The sequence below is a fragment of the Oncorhynchus mykiss genome, chromosome 3 (assembly GCF_057628025.1).
Source record: "Oncorhynchus mykiss isolate SJ-2025 chromosome 3, ASM5762802v1, whole genome shotgun sequence".
NCBI lineage: Eukaryota > Metazoa > Chordata > Actinopteri > Salmoniformes > Salmonidae > Oncorhynchus > Oncorhynchus mykiss.
Genome location: NC_143024.1, coordinates 59,958,392 through 59,975,804, shown reverse-complemented (window position 1 = coordinate 59,975,804; position 17,413 = coordinate 59,958,392). Strand labels below are relative to the sequence as shown.

The 17,413-nt window shown below is 41.5% G+C and overlaps 1 protein-coding gene across 2 annotated transcripts in view; it reads left to right on the top strand.

Moving 5' to 3' along the window:
* The window catches only part of LOC110520071 (fidgetin), a 35,456-nt gene extending 21,765 nt beyond the window's left edge, over positions 1-13,691 (top strand). For both annotated transcript variants that reach the window (XM_021597083.3, XM_090230716.1), the window contains exon 2: positions 8,052-13,691. In XM_021597083.3, the coding sequence (XP_021452758.2) occupies positions 8,060-10,282 (2,223 nt within the window). In that variant the 5' untranslated portion in view covers positions 8,052-8,059 and the 3' untranslated portion in view covers positions 10,283-13,691. The remainder of the gene's footprint in view (positions 1-8,051) is intronic.
* Positions 13,692-17,413: the final 3,722 nt, after the last annotated feature.

Genomic DNA, 17,413 nt, shown 5'->3' with positions numbered 1-17,413 from the left:
CTATGATGTTGACTCTGACCATATTCAAAGGTAATTACTTGATTAATCGTGGTTTGAACATTTAATTTGATGACCATACCCTGGAGATAAGGTGACAAAGTCAGTTTGTTGCACTTTTGAATCCTGAAAGGTTTATTAGTTGTTATGAGCGTACGGTTCATTTGAATCATCAGATAGCAGAAAATGCTCCGCACCAGCAACGGACAACAGAGCACATTGCAAACTCTCCTCTGTCAAATTCATTGGCGGTGCAGTCTGGGTTAGAAGTGGATGGGTTGAAACAATGAAAAAGACAGGGACTGAGGAAGGCATATCTTTACTAAACGAGGGGTTAAATGGTGCCCTGCGGTCTAAAGATTCGTCGGAATTACTGCCACATGGACCACTAAATTGAGTTTAGATGTTCTTAGCTTTATATGTGAGATGAATGGGCTTCGGTTGCCAATACCGATTATTACTACATATTGCGTTAGAATTCTCTCTCCCTTCAAAATAGCTCGAGTGAATTTGAATATGAATGAGCTTGTTTTTATTTATACATGTAATTAATGTCTGTCGACAGTATTTTGCACGCTTGTCATATCGAGTGGTCTGTGTTTGCAATATAAAAGCAAAAGCTCTCGTAATTATGTTTACATCCACAGATGAAAATCCCAGGGCTGTAATGATCAGTAATTATAAAATATTTTTTTCAGCGTGTCTACTGCCTCAGCTGTGACTATATATTGTGTGCTGCGGAGTGCAGAGTTTGTGCAGCTTAATTATGACATTGTACACGACTAAATGTACCAGTCTGCTTCAGCCCTGCAAAACACTTCCAGTGCATAATCACGCTCAAGTCTGACTTTAAAGAGCTCATTACAGTTAGTTTTCTAAAGGGCGGCTTATTAAACACAGTTACCTAATAAGCATCTTTGGTGGTGCAAATTGCTGGAAATGTTAATGAGTCTGATTAGGCCACGTTTCAATTACGACAGCTAGCTGTTACCTCAGCCCTCCCCCACCCCAAAAGAGCTAGGGAGAGGAGTCCAGCTCTTTATGCTTGGGAACCTCCTAGAAGGCATTGCCCTCTCTCTCTCTCATTCTCCTATCTCCCTTTTTCTCTCTCACTCTCACGCACACACACACACACACGCACGCACGCACGCACGCACGCACGCACGCACACACACACACACACACACACACACACACACACACCTACGCACATACACACACAACTCGCACACAAAAAAAGGAGAATAAAAAACGCTCTGCCACCTCTGTGCTTCCTTTCAGCAGCCCAGTAATGAATAGAGAATTGTGCAAGCGGCAGTCCAATTTGCGCACTGGGAAATTGGATGGACAAAGCGGAGATCCAGTCCTGTTTGCTTAAAAAATGGCCAAGGCTACCAAGATTAATAGTTCTCAAAAAGGTCAGTGTCTCTGTTTCATCGGAGATGATCACAGTAGCAGAAATTAAACATCATGCAATATCAATGCTTTGTCCTTCGTGATGTCTTTTATTAACATTGCGAGTGTCAGATTCAATACAAAAATCGTCATACGTAACTGTCACTAGGGACAAAGAGATTTGGAGGGTGCCATCTTGAAATTTGACCAACAGAGGAGACTGCTAAAAAACAAAGAGTTTTGTGAGTTGCTAATCAGTGGAATTTGAGCTTAACGTTAAGCCCTCAGGCTGTCTGAAAACATTCCACTAACGGAAACAGTCAATAATTATACCATTTGCAAGACATAGAAAGGAAGCGGTGGATGTTGTTGTATTTCTATTTCTATAAAGACGGGATAATGGATGGTGTTCTAACGCAATGTGGACGTAGAAACTCATTATGCAAATCTAAATTATACTGTATGTCTCTGGGCTAAAACAACATCAGGCATGAACCTGGGAATGTTAATTTACTAACCGAAAGGTTGCTGGATCGAATCCCCGAGCTGACAATGTAAAAAATCTGTCGTTATGCCCCTGAACAAGGCAGTTAGCCCACTCTTCCCTGGTTGGCTGTCGTTGTAACTAAGAATTTGTTCTTAATTAATTAACTGACTTGCCTAGGTAAATAAAACACAGTTGTCCATGCTAATGTCTCCCATGATGTGTGTAATCACATTTCATGTGGTTATTGGTTCGGATTGAAGTCTTTCAAGTGTCCTTGCTAGGCAATGATACAATTTTCTAACCGAACCAAGTTTGTTTATAGTTTGTCACACACGTTTCAAAGTGAAGTGTTCTGTGCCTTTCTACAGAGAGAGGGATGGCTCTCCGCCCTCATCCACAGTTCAGTAGATGTTCACTTACTCGCTGTATTTAAATCATTTGGCTTTTTTGCTGGCTTTCCATTTCATTAAGCCACTTATGTGAAGGGATCTGATATGAACATTTTTGCAAGGAGCGCCTCTTGGATTTTAAAGAGTATTTCAAGGAAAAATGTATTTCTGCACTATGTACAGGTATTTGTACAATGGTGATATTGACAATGATACAGTGGTGGGAAAAGTACCCAATTGTCATACTTGAGTAAAAGTAAAGATGCCTTAATAGGAAATGACTCAAGTAAAAGTGAAAGTCACCCAGTAGAATTCAACTTGAGTAAAATTCTATAAGTATTTGGTTTAGTATATACTTAAGTATCAAAAGTAAATGTCATTGCTAAAATATACTTACGTATTGAAAGTAAAAGTACAAGTATGAATCATTTCATATTCCTTATATTAAGCAAACCAGACCTCGTCATTTTCTTGTTTTATGGGGTTTACAGATAGCCAGGGGCACACGAACACTTAGACATACTTTACAAACGGAGCATGTGTTTCGTAAGTCCGTCAGATCATCGGCAGTAGGGATGACCAGGGATGTTCTCTTGATAAGTCTGGGAATTAGAACATTTTCCTGTTCTGCTAAGCATTCAAAATGTAACTTTTGGGTACTTTTGGGTGTCAGGGACAATGTATGGAGTAAAAATTACATAATTTTCTTTAGGAATGTAGTGAAGTTAGAAAAATATATAAATTGTAAAGTACAGATACCCCAAAAAACTACTTACATTTGAAGTCGGAAGTTTACATACACCGTACCTTTAAACTCAGTTTTTCACAATTCCTGACATTAAATCCTAATAAAAATTAGTCTTAGGTCAGTTAGGATCACCACTTTGTTTTAAGAATGTGAAATCTCAGAATAATAGTAGGGAGAATTATTTATTTCAGCTTTTATTTCTTTCATCGCTTTCCCAGTGGGTCAGAAGTTTAATACATTTAATTAGTATTTGGTAGCATTGCCTTTAAATTGTTTAACTTGGGTCAAACGTTTCGGGGAGCCTTCCACAAGCTTCCCACAATAAATTGGGTGAATTTTGGCCCATTCCTCCTGACAGAGCTGGTGTAACTGAGTCAGGTTTGTAGACCTCCTTGCTCGTGCACACTTTTTCAGCTCTGTCCAGTAATGTTCTATAGGATTGAGGTCAGGGCTTTGTGATGGCCACTCCAATACCTTGGCTTTGTTGTCCTTAAGCTATTTTGCCACAACTTTGGAAGTATGCTTGGGGTCATTGTCCATTTGGAAGACCCATTTGCGACCAAGCTTTAGCTTCCTGACTGATGTCTTGAGATGTTGCTTCAATATATCCACGTAATTTTCCTTCCTCATCATGCCATCTGTTTTGTGAAGTGCACCAGTCCCTCCTGCAGCAAAGCACCCCCACAACATGATGCTGCCACCCCTGTGTTTCACAGTTGAGATGGTGTTCTCCGGCTTGCAATCCTCCCCCATTTTCCTCCAAAGATAATGATGGTGATTATGGCCAAACAGTTCTAGTTTTGTTTCATCAGACCAGAGGACATTATTCCAAAAAGTATGATCTTTGTCGCCATGTGCAGTTGCAAACCATAGTCTGGCTTTTCTATGGCAGTTTTGGCTCAGTGGCTTCTTCCTTGCTGAGCGGGCTTTCAGGTTATGTCGATATAGGACTCGATTTACTGTTGTTTCCTCCAGCATCTTCACAAGGTCCTTTGCTGTTGTTCTGGGATTGATTTGCACTTTTCGCACCAAAGTACGTTCATCTCTTGGAGACAGAACACGTCTCCTTCCTGAGCAGTAAGACGGCTGCGTGGTCCCATGGTGTTTATACTTGCATACTATTGTTTGTACAGATGAACGTGGTACCTTCAGGCATTTGGAAATTGCTCCCAAGGATGAAACAGACTTGTAAAGGTCTACAAATGTATTTTCTGAGGTCTTGGCTGATGTCTTTTGATTTTCCTATGATGTCAAGCAAAGAGGCACTGAGTTTGAAGGTAGGCCTTGAAATACATCCACAGATACACCTCCAATTGACTCAAATGATGTCAATTAGCTTATCAGAAGCTTCCAAAGCCATGACATCCTTTTCTGGAATTTTCCAAGCTGTTTAAAGGCGCAGTCAACTTAGTGTATGTAAACTTCTGACCCACTGGAATTGTGATACAGTGAATTATAATTGAAATAATCTGTTAAACAATTGTTGGAAAAATGACTTGTGTCATGCACAAAGTAGATGAACTAACCGACTTGCCAAAACCATAGTTTGTTAACAAGAAATTTGTGGAGTGGTTGAAAAACGAGTTTTAATGACTCCAACCTAAGTGCATGTAAACTTCCGACTTCAACTGTAAGTAGTACTTTCAAGTATTTTTACTTAAGTATCTTACACCACTGCAATGATGTATGTTAAATGTGATAGACAACAATTGTTGAAGACTGTCTCTGGTGCCCAAATATGTATTCTATCCAATGTATTTGCTTACACAAAACCATAACTTTATATTGTTAAGTGTACTGATAATGTAACAAAAGCCGTTCAAATCAGAGCCGGAATATTGTTTGAGGCCCTTATACACTTGAATGTGTTGTTCCAGAAAAAAATGTCCCACTTGAAATATCTTACTTTTTTTGTATTGCAGCCTCACCACCCACATGCATCAAGAGGACTACTAAGAGGTCTAATAACCTAGAACATAAAGGATGAGTAATGCTAGAAATATCAAAAGGTCTAAAAGGTACTGACATCAGTGAAAGTAACTTTTTGAATTCCCAAGACAGCTACAGTACAAACAGTCCCCTGGAACACCAACAGCACTGAGTGCACAAAAAATGAGGAACACCTTCCTAATATTGAGTTGCACCCCCTTTGCCATCAGAACAGCCTCAATGAATTGGGGCATGGACTCTTCAAGGTGTCGAAAGCGTTCCACAGGGATGCTTGCCCATGCTGACTCCAGTCTTTCCCGAAAGTTGTGTCATCGGCTGGATGTCCTTTGGGTTACAGACCATTCTTGATACACACGGAACTGTTGAGCGTGAAAAACCCAGCAGCGTTGCAGTTGTATGGTAATAAGTTCTAGCCTGGCACCTACTACCAGACCTCGTTCAAAGGCACTTCAATATTTTGTCTTGGCCGTTCACCCTCTCAATGGCACACGTGGACAACCCATGTCTCAATTGTCTCAAGTGACATCAATAAGGGATCATAGGTGTCACCTGGATTCCCCTGGTCAGTCAATGTCATGGAAAGAGCAGATGTTCAAAAGTATTCTTTGGAGTATCTGTAGTTTACTCATTTATATTTTGGGCAACTTTTACTTTTACTTGACTACATTCCTTTAGAAAATCATGTACTTTTTACTCCCTACATTTTCCATGACACCCAGAAGTACTTGTTACATTTGGAATGCTATACAGGACAGGAAAAGTGTCCAATTCACGCACTTATCAAGATAACATCCCTGGTCATCCCTACTGCCTCTGATCTGACGGACTTACTTTTACCTTTGATACATATTTAGAACCAAATACTTTTAGACTTTTACTCAAGTTGTATTTTACTGTGTGACTTCCACTTTTACTTGAGTAACTTTCTATTGAGGTATCTATACTTTTACTCAAGTATGACAATTAGGTACTTATTCAACCACTGGATTTGCCCCAAAAATAGCATTTTGTATTCAAGAAAAAAAGTTAATTTGCTTTGACACATTTTCTGCAGTGTTACTTTTTTGCCTTGTTGCAAACAGGATGCATGATTTGGAATATTTTATTCTGTACAGACTTCCTTCTTTCTCTCTGTCAATTAGGTTAGTATTGTGGAGTAGCTACAATGTTGATCCATCCTCAGTTTTCTCCTATAACAACCATTGAACTCTAACTGTTTTAAAGTCACCATTGGCCTCATTGTGAAATCCCTGAGCGGTTTTCTTCCTCTCCGGCGACTGAGTTAGGAAGGACATGTATCTTTGCAGTGACTGGGTGTATTGATACACCATCCGAAGTGTAATTAATAACTTCACTATCCTCTAAATGAATAAAGGATTATTCAATGTCTGCTTTTTATTTCTGACCCATAGGTGCCCTTCCTTGCGAGTCATTGTAAAACCTCCCTTGTCTTTGTGGTTGAATCTGTGTTTGAAATTCACTGCTCGACTGATAGACCTTACACACAATTATATGTTAAACACTATTATTTCACACAGAGTGAGTCCATGCAACTTACCATTACAAAAGGGTTGAATACTTACCGACTTAAGACATTTCAGCTTTACATTTTTTATTCATTTGTAACATTTTGAAAAACAGCATTTCACTTTGACACAATGGGGTATTGTTTGTAGGCGAGTGACCAAAAATCTCAACTTAATCCATTTTAAATTCAGGCTGTAACACAACAAAATGTGAGAAAAGTCAAGGGGTGTGAATACTTTCTGAAGGCCCCGTGTATTCTTCTCTGTTTCAAATGCTACTGACTTGTTGTGTCTCTCAGACCAGTGTCTTGTTTTATAGGTTGTGTTGACTGTGAATAGAGTTCCAGCTAGTCTGACAGGGATTTTTTTTCCCCGCCTTGTCCTTTTCTTAATCATTAGCCTGGATGGCTGACAGCCATGTGAGCCATAGCATGGATCTCTTTTGACTAAAACCTTGTAAATTAACACAATTAGCGCAGCATCATCCTGCTAATTAGCTCCTGGTGCCTGGTACGGCGGCTGGGCAAGCGGCTGGGAGGGAGTCATGGGGGAATCCACATTCTCGCCTGTTTACTAGACAAACACTGCGCTGTAATCCGTCGCTGGACGCTCTCTGTCGGTTTCCTAAAGCCTTGGGTAGGGATGGGCTACTGGGCAATTTCATAGGATGCTGATGCGCGTGTGGCTGGCTAAGGGGTGGATCAATACAGCAGGAATGGGTGGTTTTGCAATGTGATTCTGTGTTTACTAATGGAGTTTCAATTCGGATTAGCTTTGATAAAACAATGTGTGCATGTGTGTGTGTGTATATGTATGTGTGTGTATGGCTGTGTATCTGTGTTTCTTTTAATACTGTAAACACAATGATCTGTTTCTTTCTTGGGTATATCTGTCTTTGATAATCCCATGCTGAGTCTAAAATGACAGCATATGTAACAGCTTGTGTTTGCAAATTGAGTTTAGGACTAAACTCGACGGTGCCTTTTGAGCCCCGGAGGCAATGAAAAAAGATGGTCTGGGAAGCGAGAAAGACAAGTACAGCATGTTTTTTTCTCTCTCACCATGTAGACTGGGAAGCAGTAGGCAGACACAAGGCCGTTGTAATTCATGCCGGGCAGTGGGGTTTGTGTGATGAAAGCAACAGAGCGCTGCCTGGGAGATTGCTTTGCTGCACTCCTCGAAGCAGATTTGAAACTGTCTCGGAATGCCTTAGATGAGAGTTGGATTATAGACTGACCTGCAATGTCTATGTCATTCGGTTCTGTGCAGGGTGCATTATACTGTGCTAACCAGGTGTTGGGTCCCAAATCCACACACTGCCCATGATGTAATTGCTCAGCAGTGCCTATTTTACAGTAGAGGAAGTTAGTTGTATAATGGTATTGGGATTTGGGATATATTTGGCAGTTCATTCATTGCTACAAAGGCAACTTTTCCACCACGTTAAATGTACCAACTTCTAGACACAACATACTGACAACGCAAGAAAACTCACAATAAATAGCAACTACCTTCTGATGGTATTTTTTGACTCGTCTCTCTTTCTGTCTGGTGTTTAGGCCTAAAGATGCAGTGGACCCCAGAGCATGCACAGTGGGCCGAGCAGCACTTTGATATCTCCTCCACCACACGCTCTCCTGCACACAAAGTGGAGGCCTACCGGGGGCACCTGCAGCGCACCTATCAGTACGCCTGGGCCAACGACGACATCTCTGCACTCACCGCCTCCAACCTGCTGAAGAAATACGCAGAGAAGTACTCTGGGATTTTAGAGGGTCCGAGTGAGCGAGCGCTGCTCTGCTCCTATTCCGATGGCACTCCTGGACTCCTGAATGGACGTAAGTCAGAGAGTGAGTCCTGGCAGGAGGGGATTTACCCAATGAACTGCGCTCCAGATGTTTTATCTGTGAGCAAATCTGGAATGACAGCTGCCCTTCCCCCAACAGACGTGTCGGCCAGCATAGGTAGCACCCCAAGGGGGGCCAGCAGCCTGACCGAGCCCAGCTATTCCAGCAGTAACTGTGGGAGTCACACAGCCACCAGTCTACACTCTGGTCTGTCCTCTCAGGAATACGCTACGGGCTACAATGGCTCCTACCTGCACTCTAGTTACAGCGGGCAGACCGCCTCAGGCCTCCCCTCTCCATTGCACAATGCTGGTCTCCTACAACCCCCGCCCCCACCCCCACCACCTCCCCCTACTCTAGTGCCCAGCTACAACGCGGGGTCTCCCAACCTCTCCAACTACAATTATCCTCCGACAGGGTATCCCCCACAGACAGCTGTTGCCCCTAGCTATAGCCCTGGGGGAGCCCCACCTCCCTCTGCCTATCTGCCATCAGGCATCGCAGCTCCCACGCCCCTAACCCCCTCTACACTCCCTGGCTATAGCTACCAGTCCCATAACCATGCACCAATTGCACCAACACCTTTGAATGGCAGCTCAGCCAACTCATTGAAAAGAAAAGCTTTCTACATGACGGGGCATGGAGATATGGACTCCAGCTATAGTAATTTCAACTACAACCAACAGCGCTCCTCACAAAGCCCTATGTACAGAATACCAGACAACAGCATCTCAGACTCAAGCAGAGGGAATGGATTTGACAGGAATGCTGATCCGTCATCTTTAGCATTTAAGCACACGAAGCAGCCAATATCCTCAGATCAGCAAAGAAAATGTTGCAGTCAGTCTGGCCGAGCATTAACCCCTCCCTCCTATGGATCAACCAAAAGCTCTGTGGGAGGCCTGAGATCGGGCGAGTCCTTTGGAAAGTTTGGAACCCCCATAATGAATGAGCACAGTGAAGAGCATAGACAGCTCCTCTCCCATTCCATAGCAGGGTCGGACATTGGCAGCGCTACCTCATCCAGCCACACTGCAGAGGAGCAGCTGAAGAACAGTGATGCCAACCTCGTGGAGTTGGTCACCACAGAGATCCTTCAGCCCGGTCCCCCAGTAGACTGGAATGACATTGCAGGTCTGGAGCTGGCCAAAGCAGCCATCAAAGAAGAGATTCTGTGGCCCATTTTGAGGCCAGACATGTTCAGTGGACTTGCCACATTACCTCGGAGCCTCCTTCTCTTCGGACCTCAGGGAACAGGCAGAACACTGCTGGGCCGCTGCATGGCCAGCCAGCTGGGGGCTGCCTTCCTGCGGCTCAGTGGCTCAGCCCTGGTGACCAAGTGGCTGGGAGAGGGAGAGAAGATTGTCCAGGCCTCCTTCCTGGTAGCCAGGTGTCGCCAGCCCTCAGTGGTGTTCATCAGTGAGGTGGACATGCTGCTTTCGGCCCAGCTCAGCGAGGAGAGCCCAGTGAATAGGATCAAGAGCGAGCTCCTCATGCAGCTGGACAGTGTGCTGACCTCAGCCGAGGACCACGTCCTGGTGGTCTGCTCCTCCAGCAAGCCTGAGGAGATCCAAGAGTCCCTGAGGAGGTACTTCACCAAATGGCTTCTCATCCCCCTACCTGACAGCACAGCACGACACCAGATAATCAGCCAACTGCTCTCACAGCACAACTATTGCCTCAGTGACAAAGAGCTGTCACTGCTGGTCCAGCGGACGGAGGGCTTTTCAGGACTGGACGTGGCCCGGCTGTGCCATGAGGCAGTAGTAGGACCGATACATGGCATCCCAGCTTCTGACCTCTCAGCCATCCATCCCAGCCAGATGAGACCAGTCTCTTACCAAGACTTTGACAATGTATTTAGCAAATTCCAGTCCAACATATCACAAAAAGAACTGGACACATACACCGAATGGAATAAAATGTTTGGTTGCAGTCAATGAAACTGAAGCATTCGAACACGTGGGAAGGAAACCCCTTTCAGAAGGATACCATTTAGAATTCTCAGTAAACAGGAAGTGGACAAGAGAATAATACAGGTCGTGGTGACTTTAACACCTGCAGTACAGTAAAGGCGTAAAGGTAGGCCTTAGAGAAGCGGAGGCATGCTTTACACAACGGCTGGCAATCTGCACACAACACATAGAGAAATGTTATTTTGATGCTTGAAACGGATGAGGCCAAGCATCGCCTACCAAGGTGCAAGTGGGTAGACTTTAATAGGATGGAACCCCTGTGTGTATATATCAGTTTGCTGTTCTGGAGATTTAGTTGCTATCAAGTGCCTGAAGTGGTGCTCTTTTATTTTATAATATTATCTCTTCGCCTCACAATCTACATTGATGGCATGTGCTAATATAAAAAGCTTTAATATGAGACAAAAACTACAAAATTGCTTTTTTTTCCATTGAAACAGTATTCCTCAACTGTGTCTGTTTTGCGCTCTCTGTGGACAGTAGAAAGTACATGTGTTACTGGTAATCTGAACCCTAATTTATAGACATCATTTATTTTGATGTTCTCTCTTTATGAAAACTCAGGAAAGTGATTGTGATATGTACAGTACCTCAAAGATTGTTTCAAAGCACTAAACATTTGGCTTGCGTTTGAATTTGCATTATCAAAAATGGAGGGTTTACGGTACCTGGAAAGGCTAAAAATGAGTATGACATTGAATGTACCAGAGTGATTCTGGAGTATTTGGAAGACAAACGGAGAAGTGTCGTGTTTTTCTTTGCAATTTCCCAAGTGAAGAATCCTATTGTGAATATAGTTTTATTTGATATGTGGCAAAGATGGAGGAATGACGTTTCTTTTATCAACTACAACACATTCGACCGGCCTTCATCGACCGGCCACAGTACATTAAGAGAACACATTTTTAGGATGTATGTTTTTGCTAAACCTCATCTGTAGGAGAAAGCATAGCATATGTATTTGTCGAATATTGTCAGCAGCTTAAATTTGTATCTCATCTGCAGATAAAACTGTCCGGCCACTTGCGGAGAAATGTGTAAGGCTGAAAACGAGCCTCTCGAGGTTGAAACAGACCGTTTCCTCCAAGGTATTTCATTCCATCCCGCTGCTAGTTTATCACGAATGAAAACGAAGGATTATGTATGCCCTAAGTTTTCTACCTCAGTTTATTAGTTTTCTCTGAAAGCAGAATCTAAGGGTAGGGCAAGATGACAGAGCCTATTTCGCTCATTAAACTATGAAGCCTTTTGAGGGAACAAAAAAGCTGCCTTGCTGACAACAAAATCAGCTTAAGTTAGTGTTACGCCAGTGTCGTCCCCATTCATAGACACCTATGTACATGGAGTATTCATTTCTCAGAACATGAGCAGGGCGGTCTTGAAAAGGGGTCTTGGAGACGTGTGTCCGTTAGCCCTATCTTTAAGCCCTTGTTCTAGGGTCATTTCTTACAGCAAAGCTATGTTGTTACTAACTATCAGTGTTTAGTAATGTGCCAGAAAAGGGGCAATGGAGACACAAGGCCTGATGAATGCATGAAAAAGCCTTGCATTTGTTTTTTGTTTTTTGTTCCCCCCCCCCCGCTATAGCAGTATGAAAACTGTCAGAACGCACGAGTGCATTGAAAGGGATGTCCTACAGTACCACTGAAAGTATTATCAGTACAGCGCAACTGCACTGAGGGATCTTGGGTTTGAGTTCACCCGCATTTCAACGTGATATTTTCCCAATTTGTGTTTCATACGTCTTAGATTGTTTTTGCTCTTTCTCAGCTTATTGTGTTTACAATGACAACATATGTATTGTTCACCTCCAATGGCGGCACTTACTGAGCAACAGGAGGCTGTAGAATCACTGGCTGTCTATGACTGTTTCATGTTCTAGTGTAGTCTTATGACCAACGTTAACCTGGCAACAGCTGCTTTTTCATGTTACACTATTATAAAGAATAACAGCTGCACAAGAAACAACACTCCGATTTTGCTATATGGCTTTTATTGCCATAGATAGATGGGATAAAAGTCCCCTGAAGTTAAGTGTAGTTAACCAAATGCACTTTTGAAGCTTTGTTTTGTCATACAACAATTTGTTGTCAAGTCTCCACTTGAAGCCAAAGTGAAATCAACAGTTTTATTTTGACATAAGATATTTAAACTGAAACTGGCAATTACTTACTTTAATAGCGAGGTAAGCAATTTTGCTTATGCCAATAGGGCATGTTTATTCATGAATTTAAGGCAAAGCAATTAAACATATTGAAACGAGCTGTTCAACAAGTTATTTATACATTACAATACACTACATTACACTAATTATACGAGCAGTAGAACAGGAAAAACTAAGGGACGAGAAGAAAAACTTCAACTAACATCCAAACAAATACAGTTTCTCAAAGTAATTTTGTTTGGAGGGCAACAATGTAAAGGATAGGCCTTTAAGTACAACGAACTGGCTACGGAAAGGTTGATAAGCACATCTATTCTCCTTCACGTCTGACAACGTTAATCACTTGAATGTTGCTTTCCAGCCTGTATCACTTGTCCCTCTGGGTGGGTTTTTTGTTTCCCGAGCTGCTCTAGACGTCGGCTTCATCTTTATGTCGTTCTTATCCGTTATCCTATTTAAACGTTTGTTCTTTATAACCATTTCTACCTCATTGCTACATATTGTACATGTAGTACTTACGTTCTGTCTTTTTTTGAATGTCATGCATTTGTACAAAAATAAAGAAACAAAAACAAACGACGGCAACAACAACAACAAAAAAACGCTAAAAGAAAAAAAATGGACCAAAAAATGAACAGCTTACCTCCGAAAGACAGTCCTTACACCAGAACAGTATTATCAGCAGAACTGAGAAGACACATTAGTGAGTGTGAAGTTGACGCTGATGCATACATGAGATACTGACTTCTGTGGGATATATAGGTACTCATAATGCCACATTTCTGCAAGTATATTGTGGGCTGTATAGGTCTTTCTCTAGGGTCTCCAATGCAAATTCCGTTTTTAAACTAGAATGTACTTTGCTTTAATATTTTGTGAACTGTTGTAGTGCGCATGTTAATGTGTCTTTGTGTGCACTTACAATTCAATGTGTAAGTGTGTTGGGTTAACATATTTAGATATGTGAAATTACAAATTTATACATTTCATACATATGTACAGGAAATAAACTTGCACATATGTGTACTCAATGTACATTTGCTATTGATATATACATATTAAAATGCACCACATACAGTACAGTACATGTTTATATGTGTGTATGTATTGCCATACCTACAGTAAACGTCAATGTATTTTCATCTATTCCAAGGTACAGTACAAAAAAAAAAACACATAAAATATTGAATAAAGATGTTTTTTTTCTGGAAACCAAATGTGTTTTCTTGTCTCCACTCTCTCAATGGTTAGACTCGACTGATTAGATGTGCGGACCTGTCCATGTTCGCGATGTGTGTTGACAATTTCAGTTCTGACGTGGATAATGTTAGCCAAGAGACATGACATTTAGAAACGTCAGTTATTTATTGTATAACACCCATACAATGCACAACACGCGATGCTCTCTTGAGGCAATTCGTCTCTATTTATTTCCAAGGTTTCTGTGTCTTAATAGAAAATTGCCTCGACTGTGTAATTGTAATCCTTCCATTAACCAAATGTGTTGTTTTTCAGTCATTAAAATGTTATGATCACAGGAAAGGAGAGGGATTATACAATCACACCCCTCGGTTCGTAGCTCCACACTGCCACTGATTCTCTTTATGTAAATTGCACATTTATGCGTCGATTTTCTATGTATTTTTTTTTGATGGTATCATTATATAGTTGATGGTATGTGCGTAGGAAGCTGCTGTACAATTAACATTAAGGAAAAAAAAGTCACAGTGCATTTTTGTGCCCCTGTGCTGTTTCATTTGTAATGCTGTGCCTCTTTTTCTCTGCAGTGGGCACATGAAAACAAGCCGCGCTAATGGACGCATTTCAACCGGATTTTCCTCCATTTATACAGGAAACAAACCTGGGCCTAATCAGAACAATGGCGCTTATCAAAAGCAGAAAAAAAAGTTACATTTGTGTATTAGCTGTTTCCGTGTGTTGACATTTGCAATTTATGTCTTTAGTACTAATTATGGACAGAGAGAACAAGCATACCTCAAATAAAAGTCTGAATTCAAACTTTTACCGACAGTTGTATGGTCTATTGTGGTAGTAAATATGTGTGAAATGTTACTGCCTAGATCAGGGATGGGCAACTGGCAGCCCGCGGATCATTTCTTCCTTCATTTTTGGGGGTTTTACTCGTCGGGGTCTCAACTTAACTCTTGAGAGTCAGAATAGTAGAATTACACAAGGTGCCCTTTCCAAATGTGGTTGCGCTTCAGCAGTTTTTCTCTTGTTATGTCAGTCAATGAGTGTCACTCAATTAGCCCATGTCGGCTAAAACATTTTTTATATGCAAGTTAGTCTAGCCAGCTATCGGGGAATCTCCCCATTGATTTTGTTAATCACTCTCACTCAGATATCATATTAAACACGTCAAACATTTCTCTCCACCCTATGGCAAAATGTGTGGAATTGCAGGAAATTAGCTGTAAAACTGCTCATTTTTCTTTCCCACCCCATTGAAAAATTAGTGCATTTGTAAAAAATAAAAAATAAATAAAAATGTATTAGAAAATTGCAAAATCTTTTCTCCACCCCATGGCAAAATGTGTAGAATTTTGGGGGGACAAAAAGGCTAGGGCCAGCTATGATTACATACGTGGGTATGGATGTGGGTACTGCGGCCCCACACCGATCAAAGTGGATAATCCTTAACCTAGATGATGTGGGAAATTATTGCTACCTTCCTGTTCTGTTGACCACCATGATTGTCTTTTGTGTTCAAGAAGGTCTTGAAGATGAGCTTCCAATTTGACAACATAGAACCCTATGCTTCTGTACTCACAGTGCTACTGCAGATCTTTATTGGGGTGAAAACGATCATCCCGTTTATAATGCATCATTCTCAATGTTAAGTCACAACCTATTGGCTACACATTTTCCTTGGGCAACCGTGCTAAACTAAGTCAATGTGGAATCTCCCACTTTGCCTATCTTGAAATGGGTAAGTGTCAATATTGCTACAATAAACATTTAGGATCAGACCAATGTCCTCCATACTGTAGCTAGGCAATTGCTTGTTAATTCTTCTGTACGAATAGTAATTATAGTAGTAATAATTGAGTATTTAAAAAAATGTCAATGTTATTTTCCACAACTTAATCAATCTAAATAATGGTGAGTTTCTTTCTCCTGTTTGTCACCCACTGTGCTTCTCGAGTCATTCCCCTGTCTGATGCAACACTAGCACCTGGTTAGCAAATATAGTTTCCTGTTCATCTGCTGCTGTACCTCTGATGTTGCCATTCATCAGATGAATGGTTTCTTTCAATCATTATTGATCCGTTTACACATTCACATGTTGGTGGACACTCTTTATTTTTTTAAATAACCTTTTGTTTTCATTTTTGACATATACTGTGCAGCATATCTCACCTACCTCCTTTTATCAGACATTTGAGCAGACATTTTGTCTTCTGCTCTTTTGTCCCCCCACCATCATTTATTTTTTTTAAACCAGAGCATTTGATGAGGAAAGAAACTCAATGCTGATAAGAGAGGAATAAAGTTGTGTCAAACAAATTACACTCAAGTTATTAGTGGCTATTTTGTAAATATCAAAGATCCACTTGTCCCAGTGTTCAGTGGTTCATTTGCATTCTGATGAAACTGAAGTGGATGTGTGTGAACTCCGGGGTTATCTTCGGTGCTGCAGCGCTGAGCAGCCGAATCAGACAGCCCAGCAACCACATGGCTCGAGAGGATGAGCCACGGACCTCTCTCAAATCACTTCCTTCATAACAATTAAAATATGCAAAGTGATAATTTTCCTTAAGTAGCCTTAAATGTGCAATCTATTTAAATGTGAGGGAAATTGCCTAAAGCTTTTGGTGTGTGTGGGGGGGGATGAATAAATTATGCAAATAACATAAAGGACTCTTGAAAGCCTAATTTTTTTGTAATAAGCATACTGTTTCATTTAATATTTTGCCTCTTATTAAAAATGACAGTTCTTTTGCACTGTCTGATGGCTATATCTGACACAAGCCCATGGAAATGACTGCTAGACTATAAATGCAAAAAATCATTTTGGTAGCTTTTACATGATGGTTACATTCACAAAGTAATTATGCGCTGGAGAGTCCAGAAATAAGGTTTAATTACACAGTAATCGTCTCTGATGGACACTGGGAAGTGTGAGCACTGCCAGACTGCAATCCATCAATGCCAAACCCCTGGCCACTTTTAATTCCTCCTCATTTGCATCATAACCTCCGCACCAAGTTGCACAAATGCTGTTAAATGTTAATAGGACCTGTCTTTCTACTCAAAATGAATGCTTAAACCATTTCATCGCTCCCCCCTCGCTCTAGTTCTCTCCACCCTCCCTCTCCAACATCCACAGTCCGTATCTCCTCTCTCTCTTTCCATTCTCACGAGCCCCCCCACCCCCCCACATAACTAGCTCCTCTTCAGGAGGAGCGTTCAGCAGATGAGACAGTGCATGGTCACTGCTGTGCTAATTGGGAGCAGCATGTAAAGTTTTATCTCTCAAGTGCTAACAAACCGTACAGACAGTTCCAATGATGGGTCTGCGTTTTCTGTGTGTTTGTGTGTGTGTGTGTGTGTGTGTGTGTGTGTGTGTGTGTGTGTGTGTGTGTGTGTGTGTGTGTAGTAAGTGTTGTCCACAATGTGGTGTCGTGTGTGAGTTGGCCCTGAAGTCATATTTAATCCCTATCCTAAGGGACCAGGCAAAATTACATTTGTATTAATTGAAAATTGTAAGTGGTGTTGTGTGTGCAGCAGACAGATTACTGTTCCTCTTTAGAGCTCTGTGTGGTTGATTAGAACTAGACTGTCTCATTATCGGTGTCTCAACCGTGCATTAAAATAACACCCTTTGTTTTACTAGGGATTACCTAGTGTGTGTACTCTATACAGCTTTTGCTTTCATTGAGGTGGTATTAAACACAGTAGTCTACTGTACC